At 42.1% G+C, this 14,970-nt stretch overlaps 1 protein-coding gene across 1 annotated transcript; it reads left to right on the top strand.

The window, feature by feature from the left end:
• Positions 1 to 641: 641 nt before the first annotated feature.
• LOC145389695 (uncharacterized) lies at positions 642 to 7,469 on the top strand (the record flags this gene model as incomplete). Its single annotated transcript, XM_080264903.1, has 4 exons — positions 642 to 653; positions 1,220 to 1,925; positions 1,995 to 2,650; positions 7,419 to 7,469. Coding segments are annotated over exons 1-4 (1,425 nt in total), but the record flags the coding sequence as incomplete, so codon positions are not given.
• Positions 7,470 to 14,970: the final 7,501 nt, after the last annotated feature.

Here is a 14,970-nt window from a genome sequence, read left to right as displayed (position 1 = left end):
CAAATTCATTCACCAAACCTTGCAACTCCCATTCATCTTCACTCAACAATACTGTATCATCAGCAAACAGCAACACCGGAAGCTTCCAAATCTCACCCTCATTCATTAGGGCCACCCCCACATCCACTGCCCTACCTTGTACCTCCTTTACGACCCCATCCATATATATAGTAAACAGCCATGGAGACATTACACACCCCTGTTTCAGTCCCACATTGAGATCAAAGAACTCACTCAGCTCACCATCCACTCGCACCGTAGCCCTAGCTCCCTCGTACATACTTTTCACAGCACTCAACAATTTCCCCTCCACTCCATATATTCTTAATATTCTACCTGCTAAAATGCAAATTAATTTTCTTTAAGGACTAAATACATGCAAAATGAGGGCTCATTAGGCAGTGTATTTAAATTCATGGAGATTCTTGTCTAATGGCAGCTCTTGTTGCAGGTCCACAGCTGAAATTGACTCTGCAAAGCAGACCTAAGCAGTGTGGTCATCAGGGAGCCACCTGAGTAATATATACATGGTAAAGTGTTGACAGATATATAGGCACATGTTGTGTTGTCCCAGTACAGTACTGTACATCCTACATGAGGTGCCTCTTCCAAATATATGTGGCATATACTCTCTGTTCATAATGTCTTTCATGGTAAGAAGAATGAATCACTGGATGACTGGTAGGAGGTGATCCAGGATCATTTAGCTGTTGTGATATCCTTTGTATTTACTGCTGTACAACTGCTGCATAGACACTGGATAAGAACTGGTAAAATAAGGAACCCAGTGGTATTTTAGACTGCATTAACAGCTTAAAACTCAGCAGTGAACTATTTAAAAATATGGTTACATAGTACTTACAAGTGCAGAAGCAGTTATTGTTCTGTAATAATGAACTTTGTATCAGCAGTATTGTTCAGTGGAGACTAGTTTATGGCAGGAATTAAGAGAGTTTGGGGGAATCTCATGACAGGGTGATAAAGGAAGAACCAGATGTAAAGATATATAGAGTCTGAGGTGGATGACAAAATAATGGAGGTGGTAAAGGAAGAACCCGGTCTAAAGTTAGAGTGTGAAGTGCGTAACAGAATAATGGAGGTGGTAAAGGAAGAAACAGATGTAAATTTAGAATGTGAGGTGGATGACAAAATATTGGAGGTGGTAAAGGAAGAACCAGATGTAAATTTAGAATGTGAGGTGAATGACAAAATACTGGAGGTGGTAAAGGAAGAATCAGATGTAGAGTCAGAGTGTGAGGTGGGTGACAAAATATTCCTCAGTGACAATGAGACTGTCCTGGACACAGTGTCCTCAGCTCAAGTTAAGCAGTTCAGATGTTTAGAGTGTGGTAAAGCATTTCCTTTTAAGAGCCGTCTTATCCGACATGCAGTTATTCATTCAGGAGTGAAGAATTTTAAGTGTGATGAATGTGGTAAACAGTTTACACAGAAGGCTGATCTCACTAAACACCTATTAATTCATTCAGGAGTGAAGAATTTCAAGTGTGATGAATGTGGTAAACGATTTACACAGAAAAGTCAGTTCAACAAACACCTATTAATTCATTCAGGAGTGAAGAATTTCAAGTGTGATGAATGTGGTAAACAGTTTACACAGAAGGGTAATCTCACTCAACACCTATTAATTCACTCAGGAGTGAAGAATTTCAAGTGTGATGAATGTGGTAAACAGTTTACATGGAAGACTGGTCTCACTCAACACCTATTAATTCATTCAGGAGTGAAGAATTTTAAGTGTAATGAATGTGGTAAACGATTTACACAGAAGAGTGATTTCAACAAACACCTATTAATTCATTCAGGAGTGAAGAATTTCAAGTGTGATGAATGTGGTAAACAGTTTACACAGAAGGGTAATCTCACTCAACACCTATTAATTCATTCAGGAGTGAAGAATTTTAAGTGTGATGAATGTGGTAAACTATTTACACTGAAGGGTGATTTCAACAAACACCTATTAATTCATTCAGGAGTGAAGAATTTCAAGTGTGATGAATGTGGTAAACAGTTTACACAGAAGTGTAATCTCACTCAACACCTATTAATTCACTCAGGAGTGAAGAATTTCAAGTGTAATGAATGTGGTCAACGGTTTACATGGAAGACTGACCTCACTCAGCACCTATTAATTCATTCAGGAGTGAAGAATTTCAAGTGTGATGAATGTGGTAAACAGTTTACACAGAAGGGTAATCTCACTCAACACCTCTTAATTCATTCAGGAGTGAAGAATTTCAAGTGTGATGAATGTGGTAAACAGTTTACACGGAAGGGTAATCTCACTCAACACCTATTAATTCATTCAGGAGTGAAGAATTTTAAGTGTGATGAATGTGGTAAACTATTTACACTGAAGGGTGATTTCAACAAACACCTATTAATTCATTCAGGAGTGAAGAATTTCAAGTGTGATGAATGTGGTAAACAGTTTACACGGAAGGGTAATCTCACTCAACACCTATTAATTCATTCAGGAGTGAAGAATTATAAGTGTGATGAATGTGGTAAACTATTTACACTGAAGGGTGATTTCAACAAACACCTATTAATTCATTCAGGAGTGAAGAATTTCAAGTGTGATGAATGTGGTAAACAGTTTACACAGAAGACGGGTCTCACTCAGCACCTAGTAATTCATTCAGGAGTGAAGAATTTCTAAGTGTGATGAATGTGGTAAACTATTTGAGAATAAAAGTAATCTCACTCATCACCTATTAATTCACTCAGCAGTGAAGAATTTCAAGTGTGATGAATGTGGTAAACAGTTTACATGGAAGACTGGTCTCACTCAACACCTATTAATTCATTCAGGAGTGAAGAATTTTAAGTGTGATGAATGTGGTAAACTATTTACACAGAAGGGCGATTTCAACAAACACCTATTAACCCGCCCCGCCCCAACCACTTTCTCACCAATGGTACCCCCCAATCCCGACCATTTTTGGACCCAAATTTTTTTTGCTAAAACTTTCGCTTTTGGTCGGAAACAATGGTCAGTCACAAAGAAATTGTTCCCCGGGGTCCATAATTGCCCTAAACAGGTATGCCTTGGTCACACCTGGTACCGTGTTCTCTGTAGGTGGTCTGAGCCTCTAACGTTTTCTATGGTATTATAAGTCTGGGAAACCAATGAAAGTAAGTAGATATGTATTTATTACAAACATAAAAACATGTGATAAAAGAGTAAATTGGATTTTATACAAAAATAGAGCTGAAATAAGCATTGTACCATCGTGTGAAACGAGCAAAATCGGGCAGACTGGTCACGATGAATCGCTAACATTCGAAAATCATGATACATATCATTTTTTTTACTTACATAATATTTCTACAATAACATTATACCATTTTACATTTTATTGAACTGTTTTTACGTATTCACAGGCCTTTCGATAACATTTAGCGTAATGTTAGCGCTTATTTACGTAGTTGAGTGACCTCGCTGTGACTGTTGTTTCAACTCGTATTGTGTTTTTTCTACTTACATAATACTTTCCTAATAACATTATACACTTTTCAACTTTATAGAACTGTTTTGAGATAATTTCAGGCCTTACGTAAATATTTAGCGTAATAATAGCGCATAATAACACGCACGGTGAAGTCGCTATGACTACTATTTCAACTTACAACCTATTTTTGTACTTATATAATAATTCTCCACTAACATTGCACATGTTTACACTTGATATAATTGATATCACATAATTTCAGACCTTACGATTCAACTGAGTGTCATATTAGCGCGTACTTACACAGTGAGTGTTATCGCGATATCATTTGTTTCATCTTACACTAGTATTCAACTTATAAATTACCTTACTACTAACATTACAACAAATTCCACTTTATATAATTCCTATCACATACTTACTGACCAGAATGTTCTACTGAGCGTAATATTTTCGCAGATTTACACAGTGGGTGTACTCGTGACATCAATTATTACAACTTACACTATTGTTCAACTTACACGTTTTATTCATGCTAACATTACACCCGTTTCCACTTTATATTCTTGCTATCACATATTTACTGACCAGAGTGTTATGCTGAGCGTCATATTTTCGCAGATTTATACAGTGGGTGTAGTTTTCATATCACTTCGTTCAACTTACACTATTTCTCAACTTATACATTACTTTCCTGCAAACATTACACCCATTTCAAGTTTATATAAGACTTGGCACATACTGACTGGCCTTACCATTATACTGAGCGTCATATCGCCATCCCACACAGTTTCAGTAGTGTAGGAAGTTATGTTACTTTCTGAAACATGGCTGAAGGCACAACGCAACATTGGTGGTGGTTGGGGAGGTGGAGAGCGGCGCCTTTCATCACTCGCACTTCTCTTCCCTCTCCCTTTTCCTTTACCCTTTCCCTTCCCTTTCCTTCCTTTCCCCACATCCTGGGGCTGTGTGGAGGAAGCTTGGGAATATTGTATGGTGAAAGACGTGCTGGGGAGTGGCTCCACCTCCTCTCCCCTAGGCCTATGTGCACCACGTGCTCGTGCTGCCTCCCTCACTCCACTTCCCTTTCACCCCGCACTCCCACCACACCACTTTCGCCTTCCCCAGACAAAACACTAGGCCATACTTTATTTGCCTTCTCGCCCCACCTTCTGATCCTCGGGGTGAGATTTTTTCCTTCCCCAACCACGAGGCAACATCACGTCCTAAGCCGCTGTCATCGTCATCGTCCTCATCCTCATCCTCATTAGAATCTCTAGGGGGTGGAGAGAGGTCCATGCAGGTGTTTTGGGTGCAGGCTGGCCTTCCCTTGCCTTACGATACGTGACATACCGCTTTTTCCGGGGCGAAGGGACCTCCTCATCACTGCTTGTTATTTCCTCCTCAGGCTGCACGTAATCTCGATCCACCACATCATCAAGTGGAGAATCACTATCTCCAGTGAAGGCATCCAGGGCGGATTGTATTTCGTCGTCTGAGAGACCTTTATGCGCCATGTCTGACCTGGGTCACTGCTAACAGGTGAGTGACCGAGACAAGGGCGATCGCAGGTCACGCGGGGTCTGGGACGCTGCCCGCCTGGGGGCAGGTAGGAGAGGCTTGGGTACGTGCGCGAATCGAAAATCTCGCGCGAATTTTGAAAATTGTGGAAATTATGAACCTTGCAATTGCAGGACGTGGAAGTACGTCAACGGGATTAGCTGTGACATAACGTGAGGACGTGGAAGTACGTCAACGGGATTGGCAGTGACATAACGTGAGGACGTCGAAGTACGTCGACGGGACGCCGCGGGTTAATTCATTCAGGAGTGAAGAATTTCAAGTGTGATGAATGTGGTAAACAGTTTACATGGAAGACTGGTCTCACTCAACACCTATTAATTCATTCAGGAGTGAAGAATTTCAAGTGTGATGAATGTGGTAAACTATTTGCACATAAAGGTAATCTCACTCATCACCTATTAATTCATTCAGGAGTGAAGAATTTCAAGTGTGATGAATGTGGTAAACGATTTACACAGAAGAGGGATTTCAACAAACACCTATTAATTCATTCAGGAGTGAAGAATTTCAAGTGTGATGAATGTGGTAAACAGTTTACATGGTAGACTGGTCTCACTCATCACCTAGTAATTCATTCAGGAGTGAAGAATTTCAAGTGTGATGAATGTGGTAAACAGTTTGGCCAGAGAAGCAGTCTCACCAAACACCTATTAAATCATTGTGGTGGGAAGAGCTTCTAGTGTGCTGAATGTGGTAAACGGTTGACTCAGTTGATGTCATCTGACACTGTTTAATTCATTAATCTGCCCCGTGCCAGTGCCTTTTTAAAATGGTCTGACGTAATTGTGCGCTTAGTGCCAGTGCTGTTTTAAAGCAGTCTTGATTTTAAAAACTCATTGTGACCGCAATTTTCAAGCTAGGCGTGCAAGAATTGGTGTGCTTGTAGGACAACCCTTCCTCTATCTGCTCTCAGGTGGCCTGGCCCATACACCCATGCGTTCCCGCCTCACGCTCACTCTGCCTCACTCTGCTTGTGTTAGTCACACCGTGCAGTGATGTCTCACCGTGGTCTCTCTGACGAGGAGATTCAGGACCTCCGTAGGGTTCCCTACACTGGGGAAAGCGATTTGGAAGATGACGACGTGCATGATAAGGACTACATCCAGCCTGAGGAGGAAAGTAGTAGTGATGATGAAATTCCCTCACTTAGAAAATCCAGGTATGTGGGCTGCACTAGGGCAACACGTGGTAGGAGGCCACCTGCATGTTGTTGTCTTGCACGTCACGACAATGAGGAGGAAAGGGAGGAGGAAGGTAGTCCTGTGGTTGAGGGGTGATTGGGGAGGCAAAGGATTTCACCACGTGGGGAGGAAATGTGGAAGATTTGGGAAAGCTCCATTGTTGGAGTAGAGTGACTCATCTTGCCCGCGCTCTCCTTTGCCCCCACGTGACCCAGCTCAGCCCAGCACCTCAGGACAAAGTCTTCCCGCCTTCCCCACACACAGCACCTCACGTGAAACTCTCCCCCCATTCCTCACACTTCCCCATGCTTTCCCACAGCCCGAGGAACATGGAGGTGATGATGATGATGAGGAAATGACGTGGGAGTGGGAGGACGGTAGTGACTTTGTCCCCCACATTCACCCGTTCATCCACGAAAATGAAGCCGGGTGTAGTGTCCCTGAACTTCACCATACCTCCAGTAGGCTTGACTTTTTCTGGAACTACATTCCCGTGGAGTTTGTTTAGAAGATTGCCGCCCTGACCAACGCCTTTGCTGCATTTGAATGTGGGGGAACAACACAGGCACAACACAGCCGATTGTTTGAACCTGACGTGACCCTGGGTGAAATGTATGTGTTCCTAGCACTTGTGCTTTTGATGGGGATATTGAAAAAAAATCAGCTTCCCTTGTATTGGACTGTGGATCCAGTAATGGTGACACCATTTTTTGGCAAGGTGATGGGAAGGAATCATTTTCAGTACCTCCTGAGCCACCTTCATTTTTTTGACACCCTTGACCCTGCAAACGCAAACAACACAGGCAGGATGAGGAGGATACGTCTGGTTTTTGATCACCTTCGAGAGAAATTCCGTACCTCCTTCTCTCTATACCGAGACCTCGTTATAGACAAGAGTCTAGTGCAATGGAGAGGTAATATTGCTTTTCGTCAGTATATTCCCAGCAAAAGACACAAGTTTGGCTTCAAAATCTTCGTGATGTGCGACTGTAAGACTGGATATGTACAGGACATAGTCCTGTACACAGGTGTTCAGATGGACATCACAGAAGATAGAAGTAAGGGACTCTCAGGGGCTGTGGTAAAAACGATGATTGAGGAATACCTTCATCGTGGGCACGTCTTATACCTCAATAATTGGTACACAAGCCCCCTTCACGCCAGGTACCTTCACCTGCAGGAAACTGGTCTGTGCGGCACCGTAAAGAAGAACCGTTGGCACATGGTGAAGGTGAGAAGGAAGCTTCAGAAAAAACGAGGTTGTTTTTTACAAATCACATAATATCCTTGCAACAGCCTGTCACCACAACCACGAAGTATTCCTCCTCTCGTCTGTTCATTGGCCTCTTGTACACCGCACAGACAGTGTAAATTACAGGGCAGAAGGGCAGCACCACGTCTGGAAACCAGAACCTGTCCTGGCGTATAATGTGAATATGCGACAGGTGGATCAATCAGATGCCATAATTTCCAGCGTTAACTGTGCCAGGCCCACGATGAAGTGGTATAAAAAATTATTCTTCCATCTCCTCGACATCACCGTCCTCAACGCTTGCTATCTCCACGCACATACCACTGGCATCCAGGAGACCTTCGAGGGCTATATTTGTGAGCTGGTGCAGGAAATAGTGGGGGAATAAGGGGAAGACAGAAGTGCTGCTCGCCACCGCCACACCTCTCCGCCTCACCTCTAGACACTTCCCCAAAATCGTCCCTCCAAGTGGAACACGTCAGAATCCCCAGCGGAGGTGTCACGTATGTGCAAACGGTACTGTAAGGCCACATATTTAGCAGAAGGACTCAAGGTATATGTGTGCAGAGTGTGATGTAGGACTGTGCCTATACCCATGCTTCAAGGAGTACCACACTCTTGCTAACTATTGAGAAACAATAGTGTGGTAACGACGAGCGATAAAAAGACACTCAAAAAGTGTTGTAAATACGAAAAAAGATGCACAGAAAGTGTTATAAGTACTGCATACAGTTATGACATGTAAATATTTTCTCGTAAGTGTAAGTACTGAACGTTGTGGAACAAAGTTTTACATATGTTCTCATAAGTGTTAGACCATGTATTCACAGTGAGATGATCAAAAATACTCTGGTAATGTCTGTGTATACTGAAGGCATGTTGTAAATAATTTACTGTAAGTGAAAGGGCTGTACATTGTGAAGTCAAGTTATGCATATTTTCTCGTAACTGTAAGAAAATGCATTCATAGTGATACGTATAGTGTTGCATGAGTAAGTGATTCTTTTCCCCCCAAAACACGATTTCCTTATGAAATACAGTAATAAGATTTTTTTTTTTCTTTTGTGGGTGTGAAGTGGACAGAAAATTGTTAAAACCATTTCTATACCTTCCCTGAGTCACGTTGGCGAGAATACCTGAGTTTACCTTGCATAGAAAACGGGTTTTCTCTCACTGCCGCTGGGGATTCTCCGCCTGTTCACACCTGCGGGCAGCTGGACGGACTATGAAAAATGCACTTCCAGCCTCTGGTGAGTTTTTTTTATGGTCATATTCGTTTTTTTCACATCAAAATCTATCATTTTAGCAAAAAAAAAAAAAAAAAAAAAAATTGGCCGGCAGGGGAATGACACTTAGGGTTGAAGTGGCCGGCACGCAGCCGGTTAAGGAGTGAAGAAATTCAAGTATGATGAATGGGGTAAATAGTTTGAAGTCCTCTCCAGTATCAGTTCAGGAGTGAAAAAATTTGAAATGTGGTGACTGGAAAACTGTTCAGAAAAAATTCTTATTCACTTGGCACGTGACAGTTCATTCAGGTGTGATAACAATTATATGGTTATGATAAATGTGGCAAAGGTTGTAGAAGGAATCAGGCTTTAACCATGTATGGTGCCATTCACTAACATGTGACGGAGAAGACATGTTTTATCTCTTAGGCTGGATTGCCAGTTTAACCCCTACACCGCGGGCATGTTTACCGATGTTTTGCGTGTGCCGCGGGGTTATTCGGGCTCCGACAGACTCTCAAAAAATATTTGCCAAAAATCAGTTATTAGTCCTAGAATATTAAAATTATATATGCTTATGGCACATACCTTCAGCTTTCTCCTGGAATGTTTGTTGAGCCTTCGTCAGTTACCGTAGGACTTGTGGAGACCTCTGAAGTTGGGTAACGAAGTCTTCACTTTACACTTCCCGACAACCCGTAATATGATTACCACAGCCAGATATTAACACTATAAACACTACTCTATGATTTTCAAGTAGTTTGGGATCCATACTCCAAAAAAACCCACTGTGAAAGCAATGAAAACTATGAGCGCGTCTGACCGCCGCACTTGCGCTAGTTTGCTCTTGGTACTCTGTCATTTATTATTCATAAAACTCCTCACACTTTATATTTCTATTACTATATAACACTTACATATATCTACAGTCTTCATCCATAAGTTTCCTTCAGTAGTATTAGTATTGTCACTGTAGGGATTCAATTTCTTTCAGTAAAATACGTAGCATTCACTTTCTCGTCCTGTATACTGGAATTGAGAGTGAATGTCACTTTCATCTTCACTCTCATAACTCATAGCATTCAGACATGCTAGAGTGAAACTTTCACTTTCATTACTCCTAGGGTATATACTCGTATTCTTATAATACTACTCATTTACATTTCTATTTACGTTCTCTATTTTATTTACGTTATTTACATTTCTATTTTATTTACACTGTGTTATGCACTGTCACTTGAAGTAACTTATAAAACTATTTTCCATTGTTCATGTATATTTACATTCATAACTTTCACTTGCTGTTTACACATTATTTACACATTATTTACAATTCCACTTGCACTGTTTTACTCAATAGAAAGATCGTAGTCACTCTTTTATCAATTGTCAGCCCTTTACCTCTTTCCACACAAGGTTTAGTAGGGGGTAAAGGTCACAGGGCCCTTTGCATGGGGGTGAAAAAAGGCCCTGAAGTCAGCAAGAGGATGAGCCTCTTGCTGACTTTGGAAGATGAGAGAGAACTGATAAAGGAGGGCCGGCCCGGGTTGAGGCCTACTTAGGGGTTATTCAGTTCTACCAACGTAGCTCTTGAAACAGCTATGTATTTCACTGAAATGATTGGCAGGAAATCTAGACAATACATTATAAATTAGGTAGTTCCAGGTGAATGTAAATATCACTTAGGCTCCTCCCTTCCCTCCTTATATGTATATTTATTACGAAAATAGATTATATGGCATATTTCAAGGGGAAAAAAACAGCGAAAATTAGTGAACGAGTGCACGTGAGGTGTTGTCAGGTGATAATTAGCCAATTCCAGGTGTATGGCACTCTCACTTACCTTATTTCTTTCTTGTATATATTATTTGGTATAAGAATAGGGCATAGGGCTTATTTCAATGGATGAAATCAGTGAAAAATTCCAGGGAAGATTTACTTAGCGTAGCACGGCCGGGCAGGCGAGAGGATAGTGTAATGGAGGGGGGGTAGGGAGGGGAGTCAAGAACGGGGAGAAATGGCTAAATTGTCAACAATGGATGGGAGTACAGATGAGATTAGGAGTGCTGACTAGTGTTGGACATTGGCAGTACTGATAGATGATACAAGCCCCCACTTGGAAGCCCGGGTGAATTCAAAATAACACAGAATCACAAAAGCGACGCCCCGCGGTATAATCCCTTGCTCCCAAGCATCACGAAAGTGACGCCCCGTGGTTAAGGGGTTAATAGAAAATGTTTAAAAAGTTGGTTGTAGGAAAAAAAAAAACTACATGTGAGTGCTTAGGTCTGAAGTGCCCCTTTAGCTACTGTTGGTACTTGTGGCTGGCCACACCTAATGCAGCGTGTGATACGATCTACTGAGCCAAGACATTATTAACCATGGGTGATAATCAGTGATAGGTGGGGGCACTCACCATCAACTCACTCGATGTAGTGCTGCTGTTGGGTGTCTGCCCTTTCCTTTCCTCCATCCTTCATTTCTTCCATCCTCTTTTCTCTCTTTCCTTCATTCTTTTGTTTTTGATTGGAGATATGAATGGAAAAGAAGGAAATGTGAAGGTGGATGGAGTAGTTGGTGAGTGGGGTGTGCCTGCAGAGATGGATGAGAATGGCAGTGCTTTAGTGGACATTTGTGCCGGGAGGGGGTTGGTGATAGCCAATACCCTCTTCAGGGACAAAATGATCCATAGGTATACGTGGCGAGTGATGAGAAGGGTTGGTGGTGAATTGAATAAACGGAAGGCAGTGATTGATTATGTGTGTGTGGTTGGAAGAATGAGAAGGTGTTTACTGGACGCAAGAGTATATACAGGTCTGGGGAGTGAACTTTCTGATCACCACTTGGTGGTGGTCAGAATCGAAGTCCAAATGAAATGAAGAAATAGAAGAAAGGAAGGACAGGAGGAAGTAGTGCATACAAGGAGGGTGGAAATCTTACAAGAGGAGGAAGAAAAGGCAGAATTTAAGAGGGAAGTGGAGGAGTGATTGGGTAAATATGGATTGGAGCAGATGGGGGACGTGGAAGGTGTGTGCAAGATATTCACAGAAGAAATCTGTGCAGCATGTGAGGTGGTATGTGGGGTGAAGAGAAGGTGAAAGAGGGTGCAGAAAACAGCATGGTGGAATGAAGAGGTGCGAGAGACTGTGGCACAAAAGAAGAAAGCATGTAGTGTGTGGATGAGAAATGGGTGTGGAAGAAGTTGAGAGACGGAAGAGAGAGTTATATGTAGAGAGGAAAAGAGAACTAAAAAGATTAGTAAGAAAAAGAAGAGAGTGGATGAAGAATTTTGAAGGAATTTGAGTGTAAGGTGGATGTAACGTACAGTAAGACAATTTTCTGGACAGAGGTAAAGAGAGTTAGACAGGGTGGCAAAGAAGTTAGTTGGGGAGTGGAAGATGAAAATGGTAGATGACTAGTGGAGAAGGGAGAAAAAGTGAGCAGATGGAGAGAACACTTTGAGGAGTTGTTGAACATAGAGAATCAAAGTAATGCAAATATAAGTGACTGGGGAATGGCTGGAAGAAGGAGGGAGGTGAGAAGAGAGGAAGAAATCAGTAGGATGAAAGTTGTGGAAGCAATGAAGAAAGTTAAAATGGGGAAAGCCCCAGGAATTGATAGAATGTGTGGTGAAATGCTGAAGCATGGGGAAGAGATAGTAGTAAAATGGACATGGAAGATGTGCAGATTGGCCTGGGAGTAAGGTAGAGTCATGGAGGATTGGAAGTCAGCTATAATTATTCCCCCTGTACAAAGGAAGAGGTGAAAAAGAAGTGTGTGGTAATCATTGGGGCATTTGTCTTCTTACTGTAATACGAAAAGTATATGGTAAGATACTTACTGACAGAGTTAGGAATATAACAGAGGAATTAGTTGGAGAACAGGGAGGCTTTAGGAAGGGAAGAGGTTGTGTAGATCAGATATTCATTCTTAAATCTTTAGTGTAAAAGTTTCTAGAGAAGGGAAAGAAGTTGTATGCGGCCTTCATGGATTTCAGGAAAGCATATGAGAGGGTGGATAGACAAGGATTGTTGAAAGTGTTAAGACTATATGGAGTAGATGGGAAGTTGTTGAATGTCATGAATATGTATGAGGGTGCTAAGGCTTCAGTGCATGTGGATAGTGAACTGAGTGAATTTTTCTATTTGAAGGTTGAATTGAAACAGGGATGTGTCATGTTTCCATGGTTGTTCAATCTGCATATGGACAGGGTTATAAAAGAGATACAAGGTAGGGTAGTGGATGTTGGAGTAGCCCTGGTGAGAGTGTGCAGTGTTTGGAAACACGCTGCACTGTTGTTTGCAAATGATACTGTATTGTTAAGTGAAGACGAAGGGGAGCTGCAAGGCTTGGTGAGTGAGTTTGGGAGAGTGTGTAGCAAACGGAATCTGAAGGTGAATGTAGGGAAGAGTAAAGTGATGGTCTTTGAGAGAGGTGAAGTCAGTGAATGTACAGCGAGGTTGGATGGTGAGGAATTGGAAAATGTGAGTACGTTTAAGTACTTAGGTAGTGTGATGAGTAAGGATGGAGGTTTGGAGGGTGAAGTGCTTGAAAGGGTACAGCAGGGAAGAAAGGTTGCTGATTCTTTGAAAGCAGTGATAAGAAACAGGGAAGTGAGCATGCAAGTGAAAAAGTTACTACATGACAGTATTGTGATACCAACTCTAACGTATGGGAGTGAAACTTGGACGTTATTGGAAGGACACAAGTCAAGAGTGAGAGCAGTGGAAATGAGTTATTTAAGAGGAGCCTGTGGAGTCACATGGAGAGACAGGCTGACGAATGAGGATATAAAGGAGCGTTGTGGTGTGAATGTGGATGTGATAGGAAGTGTTATGAGGAACACACTGAGGTGGTTTAGCCATGTGGAGAGGATGGAGAGTGAGAGACTGACGAAGAGAGTGTATGTGAGTGAGATGGAGGGGGAAGAGGGAGGGGTAGGCCGAGGATGAGATGGAGGGATAGGGTGGAGAGGTATATGAGAGAGGGGGGTGTGAGTTGGGAGCAGGGGAGTGAAATGGCGGGGGACAGGGCAACATGGAGGTGTTTGTGGCCACCCCAAATGGGATTGAAGCGTCTGGGAGTAGATGGATAGATAGTGTATTTGTCCAGAGACACAGAGCAGCAATCATATCCTTCCCCAAAAATAACTGAAAACAGTCAAAGACACTCATAGGATGGCTTTGATGATGTAGAATAATACTTGGATATACATCAGGAAAATCAGTGTCATATGTAGGGAGAGGGTTATGTCTGGTGTCAGAAAAAGGGTCAGAAAGAAGTGTAAAGTGTGTGGCAGTGCTGGCAACTGCACTGGTTGAGGAGGGAGGGGGGCTACATGACTCGTCACTGGCCGCAGACAACGTCTCAATACTCTCATCATCATTACTCTCAGTTTCAACTTCACTAACATTGTCTGGGTCAAATTCAGTATCATCACTTTCCATTGAATCATCAGAGAACTCAAAATCACTCATTGACCCACCGTCATATTCATCCTCACTATCAGACAGTGGTAACTGCTTCATAACTGCATAATGAATCACACAGTATTCTCCCCTCACGCAATGCAAGTGGTACTGAATTTGAGGGAAGCCAGTGACTGATATATATAGTCTTGGGAGGCATGTGTTGCCAAATATATGGGATGTTAATTTGGTAAATATAAATGAAATATTATGATTGGTGTGTAGAAATTGCATCACAGAATTGGCAGTACATGAGTGGTCGAAGTTCATAACGTTTCACTGACGTATGGATCACACCACCAGGGGCTGGAGCTCTTTGTTTACAAACACAGACACAACTGCCACCACGTGGATGCACATAACCCTTAAACAGAGTCCCTGGGAGCCCTGTACACACACAGGTTGTAACTATCATATGCGTGTCACGGGGGCACACTCGGTAGGGCATGTGCGCATGAAATTGTGAAACGCACGTGACACACAACACATTTCCGGTAATGATGGGGTTAATATACAGTGATTTTTCTTTACCCACACTTTACCTGTAAATACTGAACAGCACGTGTACAGTAATGTATAGGCAGTGTACAGTATAGTTCAGGATTTTGGTGGTTATCAATGATTATCTGTGCCAGTGGTGGAATGCATTTTTTTTTTTTAATGTTTATTGTACATGCAGCTTTTCTGTACTGTTTGCTTTGCTATTCTCTATTATGTAGTATTTACCCTAATGTAACAGGTAATGTACAGTGTGAGTTCCCATTACCCACATTTTCCTTATAAATA

The sequence above is a fragment of the Coenobita brevimanus genome, unplaced genomic scaffold (assembly GCF_032717465.1).
Source record: "Coenobita brevimanus isolate Jiangsu-jjx unplaced genomic scaffold, ASM3271746v2 jjx.HiC_scaffold_1936, whole genome shotgun sequence".
Lineage (NCBI taxonomy): Eukaryota > Metazoa > Arthropoda > Malacostraca > Decapoda > Coenobitidae > Coenobita > Coenobita brevimanus.
This window is presented reverse-complemented; position numbering and strand designations above follow the sequence as displayed.